The 27,150-nt window shown below is 40.4% G+C and overlaps 1 protein-coding gene across 1 annotated transcript in view; it reads left to right on the top strand.

Moving 5' to 3' along the window:
• Nucleotides 1-27,150, top strand: part of snx29 (sorting nexin 29) — a 156,850-nt gene that overhangs the window by 118,329 nt on the left and 11,371 nt on the right. The window contains exon 19 of the mRNA XM_083933406.1: nt 12,012-12,152. Within this exon, the coding sequence (XP_083789532.1) occupies nt 12,012-12,152 (141 nt within the window). The remainder of the gene's footprint in view (nt 1-12,011; nt 12,153-27,150) is intronic.

The following is a 27,150-nucleotide window of genomic DNA, read 5'->3' as shown; positions in this document are numbered from 1 at the left end:
TAAAAGATGGGGATAAGAGCTGCGGCTTGTCCTGTTTTCCTCCTGCTGCGGCGTCAGGCGGTTTTTCCAAGGTAGCCTCCAACTTAGAAGATGAGTGCTCATATCTGGTTACCACCCGCCGGTCTTAAAGAACTTGTGCTGAGTCCTCAAGTGATAAAATAAGCTTACAGTTTCTGGTGTACTGATGGCTGTTCTGTATGAGGAGGAGAGAAAAAAGAAAGCTGCCTTTTTTTCCAATGTGCCTCCAAAGCCATATGGCCACATTGGGGGATTCTTGTGAGCGGTGAACCTCCTGACGCTTTGTACCTGCCATTTTCACAGACTTCCCTCTATATGTCTGTACGTTTCAACCCTGACTATCTTGTAAATATTTGTCCGAACCCACACTCTAGTTGACAGCTTGCCCCCCCCCCCCAAAAAAAATCAGTTCTTCCAGATTTAAATGAAGTATATTTGTGGTTTTTGAAAGCTGCTACAAATGCTTTTCACTGAGGTCAAAGAGGATTTATCATCTTTTTTTTCGCTTAGTCGGGTAAGTCTCGTTGCTTTAAGAAGCCATACATACATATAACATTTGTTTGTGTTTGCAACTGAGATTCCTTCTGAATTTCCTTTCTTCCTTCTTCCTTCCTTGACATGCTTTTTCATGAGGTGTTTGCATAATTTGGTCTACCGAATGCATTTTGAACACTAAAAACAATAATGCATTCTGATTATGCTGCAGGTGCACATGCTAACCGGCACTATTTCTTTCAACGAAACTTTAAAAGCACCAGCATGTACTCAGGGATCAGTAGCAGGCCAGGCGCCGTGTTTTTTGACGAGATTTGTACACTGATGTGACATTTTTCTTCAAATGAAACATTAAAATAAATAAAAAAATACAGAATGTATTAATAAGTCCCTTTCACATTTAAGAGATGTTTTTTTTTACAGTGATGTTGGAGAAGCTTGGTTAGTCAGTAAAATGTTTGGAAATACCCTCTCTTGTCACTCTCTTTGAGTATCAGTCATTACATTTTAACGAATGAGAAGTGAAATACCAGCTGCTTTTTCATATTTTACAGACTAATGGAAGCCACACAAAAGTGATCTATTGATGTGTGCACCGCATTTTCGCTATATACAAGAGAAGGCTTGTTGAATATAATGAAAATATGTCTTTACTTGATTTGAACAAATAAACAAATCCAAAATATGTTGAAAGCACATTCTATAGGAGGAACCCCTTATCTGCCAATTACTTCTTCTTCTTCTTCTTCTTCTTCTTCTTCTTCTTCTTCTTCTTCTTCTTCTTCTTCTTCTTCTTCTTCTTCTTCTTCTTCTTCTTCTTCTCCTTCTTCTTCTTCTTTTTCTTGTCCTTCTTCTTGTTCTTCTGCTTCTTCTTCTGCTTCTTCTTCTGCGGGAGAACAAAGTCAAGGGTAAGGTAATTGGTGAGAATTTGAGCGAAGGCTGTGTTTTCACTCTGCCTTTAAGAGCTCACCTCTATCTCATAAACCTCCGGCAACCTCCCTGGAGTAGAGACAGAGGGTGTAGGATACACTAAAGGTGAATACCTTTTGTTTTATCTGCCAAAATAAACACCTGAGCCTTTATTGGTAGACAGGGAGTAGTTATATGTGCACGGCCGAAGGGGTGGGTGGAGCTCGCTATATTTATATACGAAGTCTTATTCCCTGCAACACCACTAGAATCCCTGTGTCAAGTAAATGAAAATAATTCACAGTAGACTTTGGGGGTTTGTTGTAGCAGCTTTCATTGCCTTCTACGTAGCTTAAAAAAAAAAAAGAGTTTGCATTATATCGGTCATTGTTGTTAGAAGTTGTTTTGCTTGTTGATTTCTTCATGCAGTCATTAATTTCCCCATTTATTTTCCTTCTACACACCTTCCTTTTCTCGCCTTTCCACCTATTTTTCCTCTTTCTTTAACTGTAGTCGCCCCTTGTCTCTTCAGTTCCTCCTCCTCCTCCTCCTCCTCCTCCTCCGCTCCCCTCTCACAGCAACATTCTTCCGCCTCCCACCTCTTCCTCTTTCTTGTCTCTTCCTCATCTGCATCTACTTGCTCGTCCTCCTCACGGTGTCTAATTCCGTAGGATGTCAGAAGCAGCAGAGCTCTTAAATAAACACCTATAATATAGTTAAGGTAGTAATCGCCCTGTCTTGGTCTTTGGCATTGTCTCCCCATGCGTCCCTCTTCCCCAGATGTCTCGTTGTAGGGTTTCTCTTTTTCTTTGTTGTTTTTTGTAATTATTTTAGATTTTTTTTGAAAGCCCTTGTGATTTGAGTTCTCATCTCTGATCTCAAATGTTGTTGTGAGAGACATGACAGGGGATTAAATTGACTTTGTGTGTCATGGTCGCTGCCCTAACCCCTTAGCCACCATTGTCACCATTTCTAATTGTTTTTAGCAGGAATTACAGGATTCTTGTTATATCATTTCGGTTAATCCTTTGGTGCATATTGCCTTTGGCCGTGGCGTCACGGCAACCAAATTCCCCGCAGATCGCTATCAATCAAACAGCGTGTTCTTTCCTTTGATTTTTTCTATTCATTGCAGAAACACAAATCAAAGACTTTCTGTAACCTTTATGCTCATCCATGTTCGCTGTTTTTTCCCAACCCAGATCAAGAGCCAGTTAGCTGTTGCTAGGAGGCATATGACAGGGATGCACTCATGACTATCCTTTCACTGTGGTCCTTCGCTACGTCCCCTCTCTCCAAATCTCCAAATGGATTCTATTTTCTGCCTAAGTGGGCAAATGTTTGGGCCCACAATGATCTGTGAAGAGGGAGAGAAAGTGATGTGAGGCTCCACTGCCTTTACTTTGATTTAGCCCGACTCGTTCTCTTCTTTTGCTCACTCGTTCTCTCTCTCTCTCTCTCGCTCTCTCGCTAAAAAACACACACATTTAAGGACATCCTGACGTCTTTCTGGCACTCCAAAGCTTTTCTCTTTTGTGTACTTCCCTGTCCCTAATAGTTTTTCATGGTTTCACAGCCTTGTGATGAAAGCAGGCCAGTTTTGTTCTGCAAGTTGTCGTAGTGTTTCTGTTCTTTCTTTTGTTGTGGGAATTTTGGATATTTGTAATTCATAATCACAGTTTTGTCAGGTCAGACGCAGTTAAGTGTCTCCTCTGTTTAACCTTCTCACATGACTAGAACATTGCTTGTTTGTGCTTAATGGGTAACGTAAATAACCTTCTGTACATCCTGTCTCTTGCAGATAACTCATGACTGCTTTTATGGCCTATGTGGACCCTGTATTTGAGACCTTGTGATGAGAGAAGTTCAGAATGTTCAGAATTTGAATGTCTGAGGCATGTTTTGTTTGGTCTAAAGACGACACCCAACCAAGGCTTGGCTCGTTCTGTCTCTTCCTCTAAAAAGGCTGAGCACCAGTGGGATCGGTGTCATTTCTACTAAACTCTGAGCTTTGTGAGGAAGCAGGGGTGAACATATTTTTGTCTGCAGAGGAAAGTACTTTGTCAAAATAAACCACGGAGAAAAAGCTGATCCTTTTTGTTTATCTTTATTGAAGAAATCCACAATTTCCACAACACTTTCTTCCTTCCTTCTGGTACGATCAACACCTTTTAACCAGTGTTACTTTTCTTTAAAGTCGCCCCAAACCATGTTAAAAACAGGTCGGAAGCAGACAGATTTTGGTTCATCATCTTTTTTTTTATTTGGTCAAAGAAGACTACACTGACGTCTTCAAACTGTGAAGTGAGAAAGAAGGCTCTCTGTGCTGGACTCCTGCGGTGCTGGAAAAGGGTTGGCACACTTTTTTGTTTTACCACAGTGTTAACTACCTGTCAGATGAGGGAACAACGGACCAGATTTTTCTCTGAGATACAGCAGGAAGAAAGAGGCATCATTATCATCTGCATTTTCTGCAATTCTCAGCTGTGGCTCACGACTGCTCCTCGTTCCACCTGCTTGTTGGAATACCCTCAGGCTAAAGATCCAGTTAAATGTCAAGCAAAGAAAAAGCTGCAATTACTCGTTCACAGACTTCCCCTTTCAGATCTTTATTTCTGTCGTTATTTCACAGCGTGCAAGTACTCTTTCTCAGGAAGCTGACGCGCTGTGCCTGTTAACCCCGGGGAGGGCCACGGAGGTTTAGTTTCTTTTGTGTGTGCAGTTTGCATGTTCTCCTGAGCTCCTCTTCTCCTCAGGTGCCGAAACTTCTTCACATGTCCAATTAGAAACTTTGAATCATGCATCGTGCTTCCCATGCCGAGGTGTCTGCTAATGGGGATTGAGATGAATAAATGAAAGCACATGCGATCCTTTTTATATCTGAGCAGGCTGGGGAAACACAGAGCGCAGCTTTTATCATAGTGTCACTATCCAGGCGTCGATGATGTCATTTGATGACAGCCATCTGACATTGATTGTTTATATTAATTATCGCTCGCTGGAAAGACGCATACTGAAGAATAAAGAATACATAACACATTCTCTCAACAAGGGAACATATTTGTATATTTATTGTTTTATATCCTCTGTCCTTTCTACAGCCTTCATCATTTCTGTGTGTTTACAGTATGTATTGAGCTTCAGCTTAGAGTGAGGATCCTGTTCTCTTGTCTTTAATGTCATCACTAATCTATCAGAATTACTCCAACATATTGAAGTGAGAATCTAAGAAGAAGATAAACAGTTATTTACAAAGGTGATCCATTTCTGCGATGACAGTTCTGCGTTTAAATCACATGAAGATGGCTGATCTTTGTCAGGGGCTTTAGAAAATGATGACAGTCCACTTCAAAACTGCTTATTTGTAACATTTTGAGTTTGAAAGAGAGATTGGGATTCATTTATGAACCACTCGTATGTGCTGCTTTATTCTGAAGTGGCACGTATAAATAATTTAAGGTTCACCAGTTATCTTGTACTTTTCCCTTAGGTACAGACAAAAATTTACGAGCGGTTCAGACCTTTCGTGCGAGTCATGTACTTGTTTGTCTTGAAAATTATAATGCCTTAATCTAAATGGACTTGAAGTTTAAATGACAGAGACAACCTGAAAACACAAACAAGCACAAAGGATTCAAATATGATCCTGCAGTCAAACTGGTGCACTTAACATAAGGCAAACCGTATTTGGTGTGGACAAAGCAAGTCAGGGTCCATTTCGGGTCCTCTAACATGACTACTGACACTGCTAAAGTAATTAATATGCTAAAGTCATAGACTGTCAATTACGATGGACGATGCAGCTCCACTTCCTCCCACTGTACAAAAGTGAAGCCAAAATATCTCGGATACAGGCGCCACCATTGTTATTTTGCAGCCTGCGCAGTCTGCGCAGTAGAGATCAGGTGGTAGAGTCCCGCCATCAAAGTCACCTGCCTCGACCAATCAAGAGTTGATCACGGCTGATGGTGTAATTGCGATATGGGGTTGCACCACCTGCTCATTGACTCTCCCTTTAACACTACAACAAGCCCTCACATTTGGTATGGTTGTAGCAAAAAAAGTTATTGTAAGGGAATGGAAGTCAGCTTCCCCTCCTTGCTTTAAACCAAATTTCATGGTTTCATGCATTGTATTTGTTTTGTTATTTTTTGTACTAACCTTTTTCTTGTTCCTCCTTTAGCAATGGGCTTAGACCTTATATCTAACTGTTAATCCATCCGTGGATATTGTAGGACTGGCTTGCATACGTGCACCACTGGCAGATTTTTGTGGCTTTGGTTTTGTTACTTTTTGTTGTTGTGTTGCTGTTTGGTTCTGTAATTGTGTTCATTTTGCTTGTCATTTCTGACTAGGTTTTGTTATGTTACTATAAAAAGAAACATTTATGGATAAAATCATTTAAAAACAGATAAGGGCTGTCAATCATGATGTTTCATTGCATTTTTATGGCATCAAATTACAAATTAATATGAAACAAACAAAAATGAATAACAAACATCTGCGTTATAAGAACTTCCTTAATCGACAGAAAACAATCTCTGAGAAAAATATATGTGAGATGTGATTTTACTTTTTAGTCTGGCCCATGACACAGTAACTATGGTGATTGTGTGTTTGTGCTCATGATAGGTCTCTACACAGGGTGTAAGAGAGATTTAGCATAAGAATGTGAAAATGTACTTGCATGAGGCTTGTGTTGTTGGAAAGCATATGTTACAGCGTATACACATGAACAGTTAAATCTTCTGTGTTTCTGGGCCCATATGGTGTTATTCCTGTGGATAACTGCTCAAAAGTAGATACCATCTCTCTAGTGTGGATAAGAAAGTTTGATGCACACCAAAAATGTCAACTGTATAAAAACAGTGCAGACAGCTCCTCAGACTCAACACAGTGAGCGCTTCTTTCCACCCCTTTCTTTTTCTGCAAATGATGCTCCGTATCATAGGGTAAAAAAATCCATCGTGCAAGAGGCAGATAACTTTCTACACCTACATTAGTCTCAGTAAACTAAAGTGCAGCGCAGTTACTGTATGAGGCATGCAGGGTTGAGTTAGGAGCAACACTTTCTCCTGACCTTTTCATTTGGCTACAATACAGCCTGAAGCTGAATGCCGTGAGTTAGTAGGCGAGTTGATTTTGTGGCAAAAGCCGTACCACCAACAAATTACAGCAACAACCTTTCTTTGCATGATAAATCACTGATACTCCAGTAAACACAGGTGGATTTTCCTTCTTATATTGACTCATTGAGGTTACATCATTACGCTTTCTCAGATATTATCATGATGTATTTGAATACCAACAATAGGACTGTGTGACCATCACAGTTGAGCTTTCATCTACAGCCAAAACGCATCAACCCTTTTCCATGAGGTCTCTGTGAACCATGATAAGAGGCCGTGTCCCTGTTTGAAGACAGCTTTTATTGGAGATATCAAGGCGCCGGTGCTCAAATATTCAATGCTGCTGTTTGGCGGTTGTCAAGATTTTTCTCACAGACTACTTGTGATTAGTCAGGTGGGGAGAGATGGTAGCTGTGTGTGAGTTGCCATAAATAAGTATGCCAATGAGACAGTGTAAAGTGGATTGAGCTTGCTGTGCTAATATGTGTGGAGTCATTTGATGTCCGAGGGACTGTAGACACTATGAAACAGATTCTATCGTCACATCTTTGCTAATACAGCTCATAATATAGTGCGTATTAGACCCATGAGACCATATGTGGCTTCATAACGTAGTACATAAGGACATTTGCATGGGGCCCTCAATTTAATGCTACAGTGATTGCTACGTGTTGCCTTCTCCATGTCTTTGAACACTTTAATATGAGATTATTAAGTGATTAAAATGCCATTAAAGTGCCTATCTGTCAGTATGTTTTGCACATTAATGTAACACTTGTGCCCAGACTAAAGTTGTGAATTATGAAACACTGATCTTGATCAGGTATCCTCAAAGTGGAGCCCATGGCACTCAGAATCATATATTGAAATAATCATGATATAAAAAAATGTGTTTTTAAAAGCTTCATAGATCATCCAATATGTAAAGATTTAAATATCTAATAGTTCATAGCTTTTGTTCATATCTATAAGTCTTATGAATTAATGAAAGAATGACATTTCTTTATTTTGAGCATTAGAAAATTAAAACATATATATATAGATAGATATAGATATCTATCTATATATATATATATATATGTAGATAAAGCACCATAAGAAATAAACCTCAACATGAATATATTCAATAAACAAACAATATCTACAGTATATTGTAACCCAATATAAAAGCAACACAAATTTTAATATTACATATTACATGTTCGAAAAGGAGCAGGAAGAAGTTTGCCCTTGTTTGTTCCTACACCTTTATCCACTATTCATCTTAATTCATATATAAGCACTTATCCCTATTTTATATACAATCAATATGTAATGTCATTCTGCAAATATTGTTGATACATGTCTAATATAGTATTTCTAATACATTTCCCCTTTATAGTTCTGTCAATAAACTAAGACTATAGAAGTGTAGAAAAAGTCAAATATTTACAAGGGCGATACATTCACTTATGTAAAAAAATGTTCTACTCACTTGGTGACATTGATTGTTTTTTGGTTTTCAATTAAAATGCTGAAAATACTAGAACTTTAATTTGATTGTTTTTTAAAAATACCCTCATACAGGGAACTCCAGTGCTTTGATTCATCGTGAATTCATTATAACCCAGCTCAGTCAGCCATATAAGAAGTTATGAGAAGGCATAACACACACACAACCAGACCTCACTACACCAATTCCTTCTCTAAACTTGCAAAAACTGAAGTTTGTAAAAACTTAGATGTGCTTCTGTAGGTCAACCACAAAGTGCTGAGGTGACAAGTCTCCAGTCCATTAACGGCCTTGTCTGCTCCCATCTCGTCAACCACTGCTGTCATTAACCACATTCAGTTCTTTCCTTTACTCTTCATACAACAACTTACGATATATCAGGGTTTGCAATGTCTGACACTGCAATTAATCCTGCTTTACATCAGAGAGTAGTTTTCATTCAGGATATGTGTGTTCACATGACTCTATATAAAAATCAAACTACCCCTGAGTGTATTGTTCTACGATTCTGTGATTAAACTGTTGATAAAATGAGCTTTAATTGCAACACAGAGAAGTATCCTTAGGTTTGAAAAAAACCATCATGGTATTCTTTCTCACCTTTCACTCACTCAGTAGATATCCATTTAAATAATGGCGCATGCTTTTAGATTATTCTATTCACCGATTCTGTGATGCATCATTTTCTCATATCTTTTTATAACCTCAACGATGTCCGGACGTGTCTGTCAGTGAGACATGTAGGTCAGCTAACACAGCCTCCGCTGTCAGTCTCCTCTTAATGGCTGTCCAACATAGCATATTCTCTTGTGTTTTCCATGTAACCTAGACTGCACAGTATCTAACAAAAGCTGACAAAAGATCACTCAGTAAAAGAACAGTCATCTCAACGCAGCAAAAACCTGTCATTATCCACTTGTTCCGATGTCCCTCAGAAATATATTTGAGGTTGACATAAACACAAAATGTGGCAAGAGTTCCTGTACTGAAGCTCTGACAGTTTGTTTTCTGCACCTCTGAAAAGGGCATTGAGTTTGCTTTCATACCTGAGCTCTTTGGTCCTTTTAAACTGAAACCTGGGGCACTTTGTGAGAAATTCCGGTTAGATTGGGGTTTAGTGAAAGTTCATTTCAAACTCTTTTTAAATACTTTTTTATTATTAAAGAGAACAGTTTGTTTTTTTATTTAAATGTCTGGAGCTCAATGTAAAAATTTTGTCAAATGAATGCCCCTAAATCGAATTTAAGGGTCTGCTCACACTGTCCTCCCGGACCACGACCCGGACTTTAGGGTACTTGTCCCCCCTCCTTCTCCCCCCCGCGCCCCAGCCCCGTTTGTACTCACACTGCCTGGGCCTCAGCCAATGCTTCTTGCTGTCCATACGCCATCAAGCCGTAACACGTCACATGCGTTGATCGCGTGTGTGTGGCTTTGTTTACAAATCTTTCCACAGACCTCAGAGTTTTTGTGCGTCTTGTCGACTGTTTTTGAATATTTTCATCCGACCAAATCTGCAGTAAACACTCCACCTCCGCACCACACCAACGTGAACCTTTCACCACCATTGTTGTTGTTGTTAAATGTCCGCGCATGGTCCGTCCTTCTATTTACATGTCCGAACAGGCGGACATAACGCTACTGCCGTAGGGCTCGTGCTCGTACACGTGCGCACGCTCGTGCTCGTACATGTGCAAACGGCTCCGCTAAAGCCCACCTCTTTCAAGCGGGCCGTGGACGGTCCGCTGGCCGCAGTTGAGCGCGGAGCGGGTGCACTCACATGGCTTAAAGGTACTAGGCTTTAGCTGAAGAACCGGTTTTGGCCGCGGCCAAAAGGACAGTGTGATCGCGCCCTGAATCGCATTGTTATCAGAATTGATATATCGTATGGTGATAAAATGTATAATTTACACCCCAGGTGTACTCCGCAACTTTGAGCTAAACAGCTCCGGGTCAGGCCTTCTTAACAATCTGCGATGTGGCAGAGCACTATTTAAACTGTAGCAGCTTGTGTATTAGTAGCAGCAGCAGCACCTACAGTAGCAGTTACTCACATCCCTGCGTTCAAACCGTCTGCCACTGAAGTTTGAAAAAGACACAGGCAGATCAGAACAAAATCTTTGCAAGCCGAGCAGCTGTAGCAGTGTCGCTCGTGAAGGAATTTCTGGAAAAAGGTTTTTTAATAGCTTCGGTACCTTCCCTCGTCTCTTTTGAAGATTGAAATGCTCGACAACTTGCTGTCTTGTCAACTTCTTCTAAAATCGATTGATAGAAACAACAAAGCAAAACCAGAAAACCCAAGACATTTGGTGTAGCTCCATTATAAGTGACATCCATTTTAATTATTTTAATGTTCTGTCCAATTGAAGAGTGAGTGTTTGATTGGGTGATATTTGTTTACAGTGTGTCGTGCACTTGACAAAGTGCAGTGTGAATGCTAACCCACCAAAGGAAAGTGCAACAATGTTGTAACTTCAAACCTGAATCACACCTCTATTGACCTGCAGGTGTGAAAGCACCCTAAATGATATTGAATGTGTTTTAAAGGGTAATACAAGTGCCTTAAATGTAGCATGACATGCAGAATAGTAGCTTTTTCTTTACCCATGCAAGCGGCGTGTATCTATGGATGGCTTTTTCGGTCTCTCCGTTGAAACACCACTTTGGTTCAGACTGAAATATTTCAACAACTGACATTTTATACAGTGATGATGGTCCAGAGAAGAGGAATTCTAAGGACTTAAGTGATCCTTAAAACTCTATGTAGCACATTTCATTCCAGGTGGAAGGACAACGTGTGAGCTACTGTGGAAATAACAGCCACAAACACTATGTGGATGATAAACGATACAACTTCAAACATAGATCAACACAATTAAATCCAACACATATATAATACACAAGTTAAAGCAATTAAGTAGCTAAAACGTTAAATCATTTCACTTGTGATACTTTTTGAAGTAGGGGAACGACCCCATATATTCTCCTGGAAGGCCTTCATCGTGTTGCACTTGTTTGAGTGTTTTACTAGTTGAACTGCTACGTGAATCTGCAAGTGTGACTGATTAAAACAAAGCACGCCAGTCAACTTACTTTTTTTGTAAGCCAAAGAGAAGGTTTAAGAAATGAAAGCTTATGTTAAGGATAACTAACAATGTAAAGTTCAATGTTGAGCTCACGGGTGTTTATTGCTGACAATCATTTTAAGCTTGAGAAATCAATGTTTGTATTTTGACTGTAAGTGCTTACTGATGATGGCAGAACAGCAGGACAGGAACATGCTATCCAACACTGTGACACAAATGTGTTTTACCTTTGGTTTATGTTATTTTTTGATTTGCCTGGTAGGGGGGAACTATGCCTCGGTACATTTGGTCGATTTTCAAATCAATTTCTACTTTCATGTACCTGCATCAAGCCTGTATTTGTTGTCGGGTATTTTTTAAAATTGAATCCTCAAAAGCTGTTATTCTGTCTCTTTTGTCTCTGTGTATTCCCTATTTTCTGCTGTGAAAATGTCTCTCGCTCGTTTTCTCCCTCTCTTACTTGTAATAGGCTCATCTGTCCTTCTCTCTCTGCTCCCTCTATCTTTCGTGAGTCGGAATAAAGCAGCTAATGGTGCATGGAAATGGTGGCGCCACAGTCATGCCCATAGACAGTCTTTCTCTGTTATGTTGCAGTATGTAAGTGAAAATACACATTTACAAGGTTGAGAGGAAGTCATTCTTTCACCAATCTAATTCATTTATTGTAAAGCAATGTAAGAGCTTAATGACAAATCTATGAACTGCAAAAAAAGATAAAACACTTTGAAACCACTGTTTTTCCCCCTTTTCTTCATCTTTTAGAATATTTGATCACTGAGTGATGTGGGTGTAGTTTGTCTATACAGTATTTCGTTTTTTAGGACATGCTGTTGCTGATGAATGTGATGATGGTGATGATGTTGATGATGTCTTATCTTTCCCAAGGTGTACATCCGTATCCTGGACAACGAGTGGAATGTGTACAGGCGTTACACCGAGTTCAGGGAGCTCCACAACCACCTTAGGACTCTGTTTCCCCAGGTGGACACCTTCAACTTCCCCCCCAAGAAAGCTATAGGGAACAAGGTGAGCTGCAAGTATCCATGACCTGTTTGTTTGTGTGCGATTTTCTCTGTAACTCTTCCCTTTTCTGTAGAGTAGTAGTAGTATATAAAGGATAATGTTTGACCTGATATTTAAAACGTTAATTGAAACAACTGGTCCATGATTTCAGACAGAGGTTAGCAGAATTTTCATTTCTAGTGGTCAACTATCACTTTTGTTGGCAGATTCTATTGGGTGTTACTAGCTAGCTAATTAAGCTAATATTAGCTGCTGGAGTTGGTTGAAAACATCATATCCATGAGTGTTTTTAAAGTGAGAGTATTGTAGATGAGCTCTTAATTATGCACTTACACGTTTTGAAAAAGTAAAAGACTGAAGCTAATGCTCCCAGGCAAAAAGATGAACAAGCAAGACCAGAGGTCATGATTATGCTTTAATCATAACAATATGTTTTCACGTTTCAAATTAACAAGAGAACAGATTTTTAGGATGAGAAGGCGCTGTTTTCAGTTCAATAAAAAGTTATCTTGGGTAACTTTGGCCAGGGTGACTGAGGAGTAACGTTCAGTGACAGAGCTAAACGTTAGCTTACACTCTGATAAAGTAGTAACTGGGGCCAGTTTCCACATAGTGGGGAAAGACTACATAATTGATGCTAACGTCAATGGGGCTTATTTCGTAACAAAGTGTAACCCCACAGAATGACGTAGTTAGCTAATGAAATTCTTCTTGGCTTTGAAAGTAACACTGAGCTAGCTTTGTACCGTAGTAAGGGTAGTAAGATTAGTAAGAGTAGTAAGGGCAGCACACGTGTTCCCAGGTCCCCTAGCTCAATATCTCTTTTAATCTAACTCATTTAGGAGTCGTTTAAAATGGATTTATGTTCTCTGCAATGTTTTTCCTTAGGTCAAATGTTCACTGTATGTTTACCTATATGTCAAAATGTTGAAATCAGTCACAAACTTTAGTTACACTCCAAGAAATCTACACCGACAGATTTGCGGACGGACAGTTTTCCTGATAGTGGCTGAACTGAACTGAACTTTTGCTAGAACTGACAAAAGCCTTCATCATTTCCTTACAATTTTACCTTATATCAAGAGACATAGTACACCAAAAACATAAGAATGACCCTGTAGTAAGCTAGTTATCGGAACATCCGAACATGCTAACTTTCAGCTCATGTTAGAGCAGATGTTTTCTTTACAGTTTTGCTCTTGTGTTTTCGATTTTGGAACGGCTTAAAAAAAGACCTTCCAAACTCTTTAAATGCTAAGTGATAATAAGTATAGCACTTACTACAGCCCTCATCTGCACCGGTTTTGGCATGTGGACAAATCTAAAGCTTGACACATATTGTAGCTGTGACAAGTTATAGTTGCTTAGCTCTCCATCCGGGAGGGGGGGCTTAAGTGGATGGGGTTAACCACCACCATTTCCCTGCCAGCACTTCATCACTCCTTCTTCGCTGTCTTTTTTCTATTTTGCTGACACACTCACCCAACCTCATTTATCTACAGGGACAAACCCCGCTCCAGGTCCTCATGGCTCACTTACCTGTCTAGTTACCAGGAGAACTGCCTTCCCTCTCTCTCCTCCTCCTCACCCCTCCTCTTTCCCTCATTTTCATCCTGTTCTCCTCTGTCTCCCTCCGACCTTTGGGAGATAATTTGGTTCTGACCCCGATTCTCTGGCTGGTTGGATTTGCCACTGCCACAGCCAAAAGCTGTGGTCTGACTCCCCACCTTCAAAGACACTGCGCTTTCACGGCTAGAATCTGGACTGAACGATGATGTGCAGGTGATGCAAATGTGAGAAGAGCTGGTGTGCGTTTATAGGTGTGGGTCTGCAGGGCCATGTAGGATCATGTGCAAGTGTATATCAAAGACTGAGCCAGTCTGTGTCATTGTGTCCTGGAAAGCTCTCTGAAAGCTCATTACACTGCATGTTTGGGTGAATTATTGGTTTTCACCATCTCCAGGAAGTCGGCACCACACGCTGCTGGAAAGACCAACACACACTGATCCCTTGCCTTAAACGCCCTGTAAAGTAACATTTTTTTTCCTGACCTTGTTGCAATTATACTCACATGCAGATTGTGTACTTGGTGTAGTCAGTACTGGGTGATGTCACTGTGTGTGGTCAGAGGTGCAGTAGACTTGAAACTTTAAACCAGAAGAGTTTGGTGGAACAATGATTGTCAGGGTTTAATATAGTATTACAGTGGCAATTCAGTCATTCTGAGTAACAGGAATAAATAATAGATGTTGTCAGACACCCGCCTCTGCCTCTGTGTTATGTTTATTTCATTTTAGTGCCAGTCACTCAGTATTTCCTTCTCATAATGCAGATAAATTAGATTTTTTTTTACGCTCTTCTCAATAATTGGAATTTCCTGGTTGTACCCAAATACCTTTACCTTTCCCATCATGTTTTTTCTTGTCTTTATAATACAAACCCACACGGAGGTATTGGCTCTCTCTATTAAATCAAAGGTTTCTATTATCTTTCAAATACACTGTCCACACTGATGGTGTTCAAGTCTGGTTGAACTGTGGGGAACAGCTTTCCTGTTCAAAAGGTGTTGAAAAGGTTGTGGTTACAATAAGCAAGTTATGCGTTGAACACACAGGACACGAAGCGCGGCCTCCTGGGTGAAAAGCCTGTGTTTGTTTTGATCCAGCCACCTCCCTGACCTCCTACGTAGACTTTGTCGCTCTTACTTCCAATGCACCTGATATGAGCTCTACTGTTGCTGGAAGGGGTTTACAGTTGAAAGCCTGATGCGCCTCATACAGATGTGAAAGGCTGCCTTGTGCATTGGTATCAGTTGGAAGAAAGCATCAGTATTTAATGCCATGTGAATTAGAATGATCTGACCTTACACTCATGCATGGTCGCGGTATTTCATCTGTGTCCAGATTTGATTGTCTTATGTGTAAGAGCAAATTCACCATGTCAGATCACTTTAGTATCTAATGTATATGGCAAATAAACTCAACTCTGACTCTCTTCTGGATGTAGTTAGTAGTTAGTTAACACCCTCCATGTTTAAAGTACTTTGCCACAGTATCCTTGACCAAAAATACCTCACTCATTCGTCCACCAATTTGAATTTAACTAGAAGTATGGAGTTTTTCGAAAAAAATCTTCACAAAAACTTATCTTTGGTTGAAAATTTGGTGAATCAGAAGAGAGAAGCTAGACAAATGGATTTCTAATTGGAACAAGACAAATCTGCGTTTCTACATTTGTCCATCACTCAGCATTATGTCACGTTTCCTTGCTCTCATTGATTGTAGGTCTATCCAATTGGATCCAAAGGCATTCTGGTTCCCTTCCCTTGGAAATCGAAAATGAACTGAGAGAATCCAGAAACAGTCAAAAAAACTTAGGCAAGCAACTTAACCTTTTGTCTGGCGTTTTCTCACTGTTTTCTTATTATTACTGCCTGACAAAAACACGGACATTTTTGCAAAGAGGTCTGGTCCGCTCTCATAATTTTCCGGACGGCTGTGCCGTTGTAACCACATAGAGATTTTGAAAATGAATTAAACATCAGCCATGCGAGCTACAGCTTTCAACAAAGTATCAAGACTTAGGGAGAGTCATTCGTACAACACAAACTAGTGATAATATGAAAACCTTCAAGCTGTAAAATTAATTAAATGTAATAATTCCCTCAAATTTGTAAAAATGAGCTGCTATAGCAACAGAAGTTTTGGAGAAACTAGCCAACAAAAAACAGAACTGAGGGCCTTAGGGACAGACTGAAATGAAATGAGGGAGCAGGTGGAGGGCTTTATAGAGTCGTGTGTGTGTGTGTGTGTGTGTGTGTGTGTGTGTGTGTGTGTGTGTGTGTGTGTGTGTGTGTGTGTGTGTGTGTGTGTGTGTGTGTGTGTGTGTGTGTGTGTGTGTGTGTGTGTGTGTGTGTGTGTGTGTGTGTGTGTGTGTGTGTGTGTGTCTGTGTGTGTGTGTGTGTGTGTGTGTGTGTGTGTGTGTGTGTGTGTGTGTGTGCACTAATCAGCAGGCCTGCCGTGCTGAGTTTCTCTGTTATTTCAATCCAGTCAGTGTTTGTTTTTGGCTCTCTAGGAGCACTTTGGAGTGTCTGCAGCAGCGTAGACCTTCAGGTGAAGTGAGGAGTGGTGCTGCTGTAGAGAGTTGGAGCGAAGCATGCCAAAACATTTAATTAAAAAAGAAATGCTAGGCTTAAAGTGACTGAGCTTTACTGGTTTCAAATAATACTATTCTCTTAAAGCAAACAAAACAAATCAATTTCATTCAGACTTTATCTCCCCTGGTGATACAGCCATGTTTTTGCTTGTTTCAGGGGTGGTGTGCCTTCAACCCAACAAACAGAAAAATATTGGGTTGGAGCTAAAGGTACCCTGTGGAGTTTAGTAACATTTACATTCACTGTTCCTCACCAAAACGTTACTCACAGAACCTTGCACACCGAGTCTAATGCGTTTATTATTCTATTCATTGTCTCACAATGAGATAAGGATATAAGAGCAAGGAGAGTTTCACCTGCTTAAATAGGAGATGCAGTGTTTCCAGGTCTATTTCAGGATGTCAGTGGTCCAGTCAGTGTACCTGCATGTGAGGTTACAAGTGCTGGAGATGATCCACTGAAGTTTTTGCCAGCCAGTTTTTGTGCCTTCAAACTCTGTTCAGTGAGGAAAAATCAGTTAATCAGAGGAATAAAATGCTATTTTATGATGAATTCATAGCAGTTACGTTTTCAGCACAAATGAATACACACCGACCACCATTGAGTCCTGCTAGAAGGCGCTGTACTGTCAAAGTATGAGTAAATGCAGAGCTTGATTGTCTCTGTCTGTGCCTGCATTGTGCTCTGTGATTCAGTATCTGACACTGAGGGGGAGGGGCATCACAAAACGGCAGTTAGGAATCAGAGGCTGCTCACCCTGCATGCTGTTATTGGCTAGGGGTTAAATCCTCATGTGGGCCAAGCAACACCCATTAATGTTCCTGTCCCTCTCTAAATAAAAATTAAACAAAGAATCCAGGCAGAGGGTAGAAAGACAACACCACACTCTTCTAGAGGGTCATAAGTTATGATTGAGAGGGATTAGTTTTGTATTAGTACATGCATTGTTTTTTAGGATAAAACGACATTATTATTTATTTATGTATTTATTAAGTTCCTCTAAAGTTATAACCCAACTCCTGTGTTGATAAAGGGTGTTTCATCTTGTCTCCCAGTCCTTCTTCTTCTCTCCCTCCATGTTCATGTGCATATGTAGAGTTTTCTCATCTGTTTTTGCTACAATATGTCTTTTAGCCTCTTTCCTGCTTTCATCTATTACAAAGTGACACTTTGGCTACCGCTTCTCAAATCCAAAGCTGATTTTGATACACACACGGACACATACAGCAAATCCACACACACGTCCTCACACTATTATGTGTGGCTAATGATGGAGAAATGTTTAAGTCAGCAGGGATGTGAGACGGAGAGACCTTCAAAAGTCTTTTAACAGCACCGTGAACGTCTGCTCTGCTGTGGTTAGCTCCGGAAAGGATGAAACAAACTGTCAGCGGAGATCAGGAGGTGGAGGAGATGTGCGCACACACACCCTTTACTAACTGTATTACATGCCAAGAACATTGTAAGTTTCATCCTCTCCCTCTCTCTCTCTCTCTCTCACACACACACACACGCACGCACGCACGCACGCACGCACGCACGCACGCACGCACGCACGCACGCACGCACGCACGCACGCACGCACGCACGCACGCACGCACGCACACACACGCACGCACACACACGCACACACACACACACCAAAATGACATCTCAGAGGGAAACACAGCTGTAGTTTTCAAAGAGCATCTGCTATGGATTTAAGTCATGAAAAATCTCATGGGAAAGTGTTGTACACACCTATCACATGTAACAGGTAACCTACAAATACACACACAGCCACACACTCTTGTGAGATTATCTATGCTAACAGTTAACTGACTTCTCAGGCAGCTTGCACATCAGAGTCCTCTGATTGGACTGTTCCGCTAATCTCCTGACCTGATGTCTGGACTCATCACTGTTACAACACAGGAAGGGAAGGTGAATCATGGAGGCGTTCACTAGATGTGGGCTTAACTCCTGCTCTCTCTGCATACATCACATGTCACATCTGACAAGACAGGAATTTTAACTAAGAGATATGTGCGCCAATCGCTGTATTGTTTTGAGCTGTATTTTGCATATGTGCTCAAAATTCTTCACCTTTTTCCACTCAGGGACCCCTTTTGATATTATTTTATTCATTAAAGTTTGCCTTATTTTTCAGAAGACTTTTGTCATTGTAGTTGGTGTGGCCAAGAATTGTTGATAACGTATCTTCTGCCAGTTGCTTTGTTATTTCAGTGACCTACGCTCATTTACATGCCTGCAGTCAGGGGCGGATTTATGCACAGGCCAACCTCAGCTGCAGCCTAGGGACCCTAGGTGTGCGGGGGCTCTGGATTGGCCAGACTATTTAAAATTTTTCTAATTTACTACACTGGGAAAAACCTGCCTCCTATTGGGGCCCTTAGAAACATTTTAAAATGTCCAGTCGCTTATTAGATAAATATAGGACACATTTACTCAGTCAGCTGGCATCATGTGGCCGGGTGCATATGGTTAGTTTTGATGTCAAATGTTACGTAACTCACTGTTAATTCACAGTACAGCAGCAAAATGTCGGAAAGGAAATGTGATAGTGGAGCACGAAAAATAAAAGCACAACGACTAAAAGAACAGCGGGACCAAGATCTACTAAAGGCAATTCCTGACAGGATTTTTCAATTTTTCTTCTTCTGTACTAGGGTTCTTTTCTGATAAAGCATGATTAATAATGTGGGGGGGCCAAACAAACAGCAGCTTAGGGGCCCATGACCACCTTAATCCGCCACTGCTTGCTGTTTCCGGGTCCAGGCTGGATGACTTGTGATTGTCAAAAACCTGACTTCAGCATAGGGTGGAGAGCCATTTACTTTGACTCTTACATGTTTATCCTGCTACTGTTTCAGTTTACATTTCAACCAGTTTGAAGTAGGCCAAATTTCGCTTTAAAAAAAAAAAAAATCTTTCACAATAGATTACTTTGCTATAGCCACATTACATGTCGAAACTTTCTTCAAATGCCATTAAAATGATGGTTATAATCTTCAAAAAGTAAAACTTTTTAATGAAATCTAGTCTAGTTTTAATGGACAAGTGGGTGGCTTCTCTGAGCTCCAACAGCAAACTGATACTTTGGGGAAAAAAGCCACAAGCCTCTGTGCCATGAAATCAATTTTTCTTTCATAAATCTCTATTAAACCCTCATATTTTTATCGTATTCTGAGCAGCATGCTGATAAAGGGCTGACGGGGGCTGCTAAAGTCAAAGGGGGCTGCCTACATGGAGCCATTGGTGAGACACTACCCTGCATATCTCTTGGAAGCTTCATGCTACGTTTTTGGGTCAAAATTATGGTGTCACATGCTTCTGATTTTAATGAAATGGGGCCTTTATTACAATGCAAGAAATCATGAAGTTCAGTGATCTTATTCATAAGACATGAATTAAATCCTGCTGGGTTTAATTAGCTACTCCACCAGGGCTGGGTATATTTAAAAAAAGTATACCAGTACCCTTAAAGGGATTCTAGTACCAATAGAGTACATCATTTGACATAACCCTTCAACATTTTATGCATTAATTTTGATGCAGATGCAGGAGTGTTGTATAGCCCCACTTTAGAATGTTTTGGTGGCATCTACGTCAAATGCTCAACTCCTTCTGTGGTGGGCCAATCACACTCGTCGCATTTAATCGCATGCTGTGATTGGCTCGACCTTAAAGGTCCTATACTCCACACATCCAGACTGTGGAGGTCGGACAGAAGCGGTACATTAATTACTTTTTTTCCCCCAAATCTGTGTCATAACCAATTTCTTGGTGCTTTAAGACTGAATAACTTTGTCAGAGACACCCAAACATCTCTGCATCCTCACTGTCAATGTCAGCTTAAATATGCTCAGGTGGTAACTTGACGAATGTGTCTTTTGTCTTCAAGCAAATACATTTAACTCCAAAGTCGGCTTTTTAACAGATTTTAAGTGTAATTCTCAAAACCTTCAGAAAGCCCTCAGTTTCTTCTTGAATAGTCAAGAGAAACAACGTAAAAACCTGTGATAGCATTTCGGAGAAGAGAAGCTTCATCATTACATTTATAATACGTACAACTCCGGGGAAGAATTATGGTAAAATCAGGTTTGAAAATTGCACCGTTGACAGTACAGAGACATTACCCTCATTTGTCTAAAGGATTAATGCAGGATTAAAACATATATCCAAATGGCATGTGTATGAACAATTGGTATAAGCCCTCAATCAGAATAAACTCTGTTAAAAACTAATTTTTTCTTTTCTGTACACTCAGCCTTAATGACTTCTTATCTAGATTACAGATCATATATGTATGTGTTTACAGTACCCTTCATTAACACTGCTGACTGGTGCTTGTAAACAGGACACCTTCATCCATCACTACTTAAGTAGCAATCATGTAAATACTCTTGAGGGAATCATAATTTGAATTCATTTCATTAAGTAATTGGCTCGTGTCACAGCAGCCAATGGCAGAGTTGACCCCGACTGTGGTAGCTGAGGCCTGCGAGGCGTCGTCGCGATCAATGCTTTGCCTCTTTGACTCATTTGTGCGTCTGTGTTGCTCAGTCATACTAATGAGACTCTCCCTCTCTGTGCCTCCAAGCGCTTCAGGCGAGACGGTCCAGCTGCGTGACCTAACAATATAGATGATGTTACACACACACACACAGATACAGATGCACACACACTGCCTGTGACAGCTCTTAACCAGCTGATTTGTCGGAGGCCCGGTCAGGCATACAGGCTAAGTGTTCCCAAGTTGCGCCTGTCAAATCCCTCCTGATGCTAATGCTAAGACAGAGAGGGGGCAAAATGATAACATCAAAGACACGTTGTTGTCAGACCCCAAAGTCCAGCTGTCAGCTTTTCTCAATGGCTGCACCGCATCCAGATTTTAGGACTTATGTCCAAAGGCGTTTGCTTTTCCTTTTCATTCTCATTCCCCCACGATATCCATTTTTTTCATTTACCCTCTCATTTGTATCCCTGTCTCTCCTCCTGTTCTCTCAAGTCACTCATCTGCCTTAGGCTTCAATACAAATCGCTTCATTTTTGGCTTTTATCTCTCTCCCTTTTTTCTTCCAAGGCTACAAATGGAGACGTCGTGGTTTTCTTTTCCCAGGAGCTACAGATTAAGAGAGAGAAGCAATGTAAAAGCTTCTTTTAGGTGAATGCTGTTTTTTCCACTCTCAATGAGCACATCCATATAAGACTATGTGGAAGATAGGTTTATTATTTACTCAAGTTTTAGTGTCAACAATTGCAGACTCATTACCTTTGTCAGCATTTTTTGCATGTTATCTTCCTGCCAAAGCTGCTAAACTGTGTCGTTGTGGTATTACTTGGCAGCAGGAGGACCATGTGCATCTGTACTTGTGACAAGAGAAAGAGAGAGCTTTGATGTTAAAAGTATGTCTTTGTTTAGCACTCAGGACTTTTGTAGCTTTTAGCTGAGTCTCTGTAATTAAAAGTTGTGTCTCACTCCTGGGTACCTGTCTGTAGTGATTGCAGACCCGGTGTTTCTTGCTATTTCACAATACAATCATTCCACCTGCCAACCAGTGAAAAGGCTTTAATTGTCAAGCAGCAGGCCTTTCTCCAAAAAATGAACATGCCCATACAATGAAACTGCATCCTCAATTACATTTAGAGGGAAACATATTTTGCCCTGGATAACGTTTGTATTTGATTTTCTGGAAAAACATTTATAATCAAAGTCCGTATGGAAGAGGTCGGGGTGGATGGATGAGTCAAACTTTCACCAAGGAGCCTGCTGTTCATGTCCCTTGTCAAACCGAAAGGCAACACTGACTTGTTTAAGCAACGTACTTAAAGTTAAATTCCAGTGTAAAATCATCCCAGGGTCTTTTTAAGCAAATTGGGTCACCATTTTTTTCGTGTAACAAATATTAACGTAGATTTTCTGGAGAGTCGCTAACAGTCAGCCGCGGCTAACACAGTTTGACGCAATAAAACATATTTTTTTAACCACTACTCCACTGCTAACCACTGCTCATAAAAAACACCAAACCTCTGCAGTAGCACGATAAGAGTCCTGACACATTAACTCTCACAGAGGTTTGGTGTTATTTGGAGCAGTATTAGGGGTTAAAAAAGAGGTTTTAATGCGTCCAACTCGCCGCCCCAAGCTAAACAGTATTAGCTGAGGCAAGCTGTTAGCTGCCGTAACCGACTCCCTGGAAAATCTAGGTTAATAGTTGTTACACAAAAAAATTGTCTCGATGGCTCATTTGATGACCCAATTTGCCAGAAAGATCTTGGGACTATTTTACACCGGAATTTCACTTTAACCTTTGTTAAAGTACTTTACTTGAGCGCGTAACTTCAATTATGTAACAAACATACTTATTTTAACTTAAACCATCATCTTTTCATCAACCTAGCTTTTGTTGATAGCCTTGGTTAAAAACTGTGTTTTGGGATAGATTCCGAGAGCAAGTGATCTAGCCTGACATCGCCAGATCAAAATCGCAAATGCGAGTTAGTCTGGAACCTCTCAGGACAAATGTCAACGGACTAGGTGCAGAGACATTGTGTGATGGTGTAGCATCAGCAAGTCTGTGAATGAGCGTTGATGAATTTATAAATAGAGTTCCACATCAGCTGCAACTAACTTGGTTGTCTTGGAAAATGTCAAAGCAGCACTCTTCTTTACTAAGCTAGGTTTATGCTCCCCATAGGGTGCACAAGCCAATAATGACACACATATCATCACATTTTTCAAGTTGTCAGTCAATTGTATCAAACCCGCCCCTTATTTGATAAACGGTTGTGATGAAATCCGTCTGAACAGGAGGATGACCGGACTTTTCTGCCAGAGCAAATAAAACATGAGCTCACAGCTTTGCATGGTTTCCCGGGCTGATCATCACCATCTTTAACAATAATATAATATTGGAGTCTACACTAGAAACACTTATTTAAACCGGACATGTACACAGGGGAGTAGAGGCAAGATGAAAACAATGATTTAAATCATTAAATGACGCTTTCTTAGATACCAGATAAGTGTTTCAATGGCATTTCCAACAATGGCAATGGAAGATCCTGGCTTTTGGTGATTGTAATCATGGTAACATTACATAAGAGATTGATAGGTAATCATAGCAGAAAAAATGGCACTAACACAACTACCATTTGCCCTCGGCAGTCGGCCCATCTGCAGAGACAAAGAAAGGAGTGCCAAGGCTGCCCTGATTAATTAATCAGAAACTACAAAGTGAATTATTAACCACTTTTGGTATGTTATGTTCACATATTATGCAATATACATGTTTTACTCTTTTAATTATGACAAGGAAAACATTGTGGAGGTCTTGTATGAGCATTCCTGAAGTGCCTGTGATGTTTTATGCATGGCCTTGACCTGCCGTTTGGTGCATGTTTAGAGAACAGCCTGTTCAGCCTCTCTGTCGCCCAGTGTGGGCTGACTTGGTGCAAAGTGTTGACCTTGTTTTGATTCTAATGTACCAACGCTGTCTAATGTACCAACGCTGTCCACTCTTAATTCAAGCGTATTTCAGGCTCAGATCAGCGCTCAGGTTTATGTTCCTGTTGCAAGTCTTAGACATTTTATTTTTAATTTTGACTGAAATGTGAAGCTTAGATAATTTCTTTCCCCAGAAAATATACAAGACACCAAGGGCCAGATTCACATACAGAAAATCCTTACACAAAACTATTCACAGTCTGCTTGTTATAAGTGTCGGAATTGCCAAGACAGCAGCTTATTATGCAACCAGCGAATCTGTGCTGGGACTTCCATTACATGGCATCCCTACATCCCTCATGTCTCTCCCTCTCTCTGTAAAGAAGTAAAACCAAAAAGCCACAGCTGGGATATACTGTACATCACCGTGAACACAGTTATTCCAGCATTTTAAGCAGGATCAAAGTCAAAAGCATTGAATTTCTGTTGGGAGAAACAGTGGCTGATACCGTAGGGTGTGGTTACTTTTCACTTCTGAAAGTGTTGTTTGTTGCCAAGCGACATTTAGTTCTTCAGACGGGCTATTTGGAGGTTTTTTTTTCCTCGACCAGAACTGAAAGGCGTAAAACAGGCAGGAAATTCACTGAGCAGTTGTTTAGACCCTGTGACTACTTTACGCTTCTCTTCCATTGACTTCACCCCTCTCCTGCTTATCTCTTCTCTCTGGGAAGTGGCATTTTGCTGTGGTGTGCGTGTTTATATTTGTGTCTGCTTGTGCATATATATATATATACAGTTTATAACCAGTTTATCTTTCTGCCATTCAGGAACATTTTAAGATTCCATATCACCCCTACATTGCTGATAAGCATGCATGGAGAAATGTCTTATCTTGCATCCAGATTTCATGACATGTATGACATCTAGAGGTGAGGGCAGCATCATAAGGACACAAGAGAGAGTCTATAAACCATCTATACTGCCCTACAAAGAAAGTATTAACAACAAAAACAATGGGAAAAAAAAGAACATTAAGTTTTGCCATAAAACCTACATTATATATTACTGAAACAATCCAGATACTGTGCTCTCTGCCTTAGGATAATATTCACATGATATGATGGGAATATGCAATATCTACCCAATTATCCATTTTCACTGTTTGTTTTAAGAAAAGACCATAGCTTATAATAATTAAATGTATCACTATTTTTGTTACCTGCTTTCTGTCTGTCTGTCTGTCTGTCTGTCTGTCTGTCTGTCTGTCTGTCTGTCTGTCTGTCTGTCTGTCTGTCTGTCTGTCTGTCTGTCTGTCTTTCGGTCTGTCTTTTTATATCTGTAGTAAAATCAATATAGCATTTTCGTTTAGTAGAATGCATTTAAATCAAGTGTTAACCTCCAATGCTGAAAAATGAATCCAAAAACTGCAGTTCCTCAAAAGTCCACTTGAGGCGGACTTTAAAAACACCCAACTTAACAGCAGAAAGAAACATGTTTACAGCCTGGTACAAAAAAGAGTTTTGGTTTCTATCGCCAATTTCCCAATCCATGTCAACTGTAAGGGGAGTGAAGGGGGTCCTTGTTTCAAGCGACCTCTTTTGCGAGGCGAGTATGTTCTTTCAGAGCCCTCCATCTTGTCACGTTCATGGTCACTATATGTGTTGACCTTTTTTTTTTCTATTTTGTAAACATGATTAAAACACTTTAACCTCTCTATGCCGCCCATTGATTGGATGCGGGACTCCGTTTCCTTTAACAGATGTTTATTAACACCTTAGAACTAAAGTTCAGGTAGACCAAATTAAAAACAACATCAGTTATTACAATCATTACAGAAATAACATTGCTTAGCACTGTAGCTAATACAGATAAATAATACAGAGAAATACTGACTTTAGCCTGCTTCTCAACCAACGGCAGAGGCAGTCTTCATGGTAAACATAAAATTCTTCAGCTTACACTTCTCATAGCAGCATTCAAAAGGTTATAGCACACACCACGAAGCGTGGAGTAATAAAAAGAAAAAACGAACTAGCTGGTAACATCACCGCTAGAGGTGCTCCGGGGCCTCTGTGTTAAGCTTACGGAGCTTACAGGTGCTACTTTTGCTTTTTGTTCATTTCAAAATTAAAGCATGTACTTCAAAATAAATTAAAAAAAAAAGCTGCATTAACATTCTCTACTTCAAGTCCGTCCCCTTAATGTTACCTTCTTAAATCCGAACACACACACACACACACACACACACATGTTCCTATTACACTTCTGCTCTTACTAAAGCCTGGATCAGAAGTTGCAATTTCTTGATTTCCTATTACAAGTGAATGCAGCATAACCGTCAGTAACAATATGGGCCAGCAGACCAACCGCTGTTAGCAGCATCACTAACGTGGCGTATTAACATGTAGGTAGGAAAAATAAATAAGTTAGTTTTAGGTTTTGCAAATGCTAGCTGTGACAACCCGCAAGCTAGCTTTCCTTTGATGTACTTGCTTCGGCCGTCTAGTTAACATTTTCTGTATGAAAGAGTTTGATTCCAGAGTCAGCAGCATTCTTACATTGCTACTTTTCTGTGGCGTAATCATATCCTATATGGTGAAACAAATGTAAAAAATAGATTCAGGCCTCAATTTTGACCAAATTTGTACCTTCCCATGTCTTCCTTAATACTGGTTAAACAGGATGTGTGTGATTTATATAGCTCCTGTAGAAGACAGAAATATACCTTGCTCGCCTTCCTGTTTTGTATGTGCTGGTACATGTCCCATCCTATATGATGAATAATGACAGACTGATTTAGGCTACACGTCATATCAGTATGGCGGTGTGTAATAGAAGAGAGGGTAGTTGTGTGTGTGTGTGGGGGGGCAGTGTTGCGATAACTTGACGGACAAGATTTGAGAGGACAGAATCAGCCTTGTACCTGCATCAGTATGCCACAGTACTTTCTGCTCTGCCCTTACGTTCCTCTCGGCAAACAAAGACAGCAGCTGGCCTCTTCAGCCCTCCTCTCGCTCGCCACAAGAGGATGGATCTGTCATGATGTCCATTAGTGTTATTGCTGCTCTGACATCCATGAAAGAAGTCAGGGTGTCCCTTATTGTGTTGACATAGCATGAAACCCACGCTGGCACGCACAGCCTGATCTGACACATCAGATTTACCCAGTCCTACCGCGCTTATTTTACCCTGCACACAGCAGAGTATAGTTATCCACTCCTACTCCCCTAAACGTACACACTTATCCACTACTTGAGGCGACAGTGAACCTCTTATCCTCTCCCCCGTTTTAAAAAAGTTCTGGCCACTGTACTGCTTATCATCTACCAACTTTTTGGTAGGTTTACAGTTGCAAAATATGAATATGCTGATGCGCTTCTGTACATTGTTAAAAA

This window comes from Echiichthys vipera, assembly GCF_963691815.1.
Source record: "Echiichthys vipera genome assembly, chromosome: 18".
In the NCBI taxonomy this organism is placed as follows: domain Eukaryota; kingdom Metazoa; phylum Chordata; class Actinopteri; order Perciformes; family Trachinidae; genus Echiichthys; species Echiichthys vipera.
This window is presented reverse-complemented; position numbering and strand designations above follow the sequence as displayed.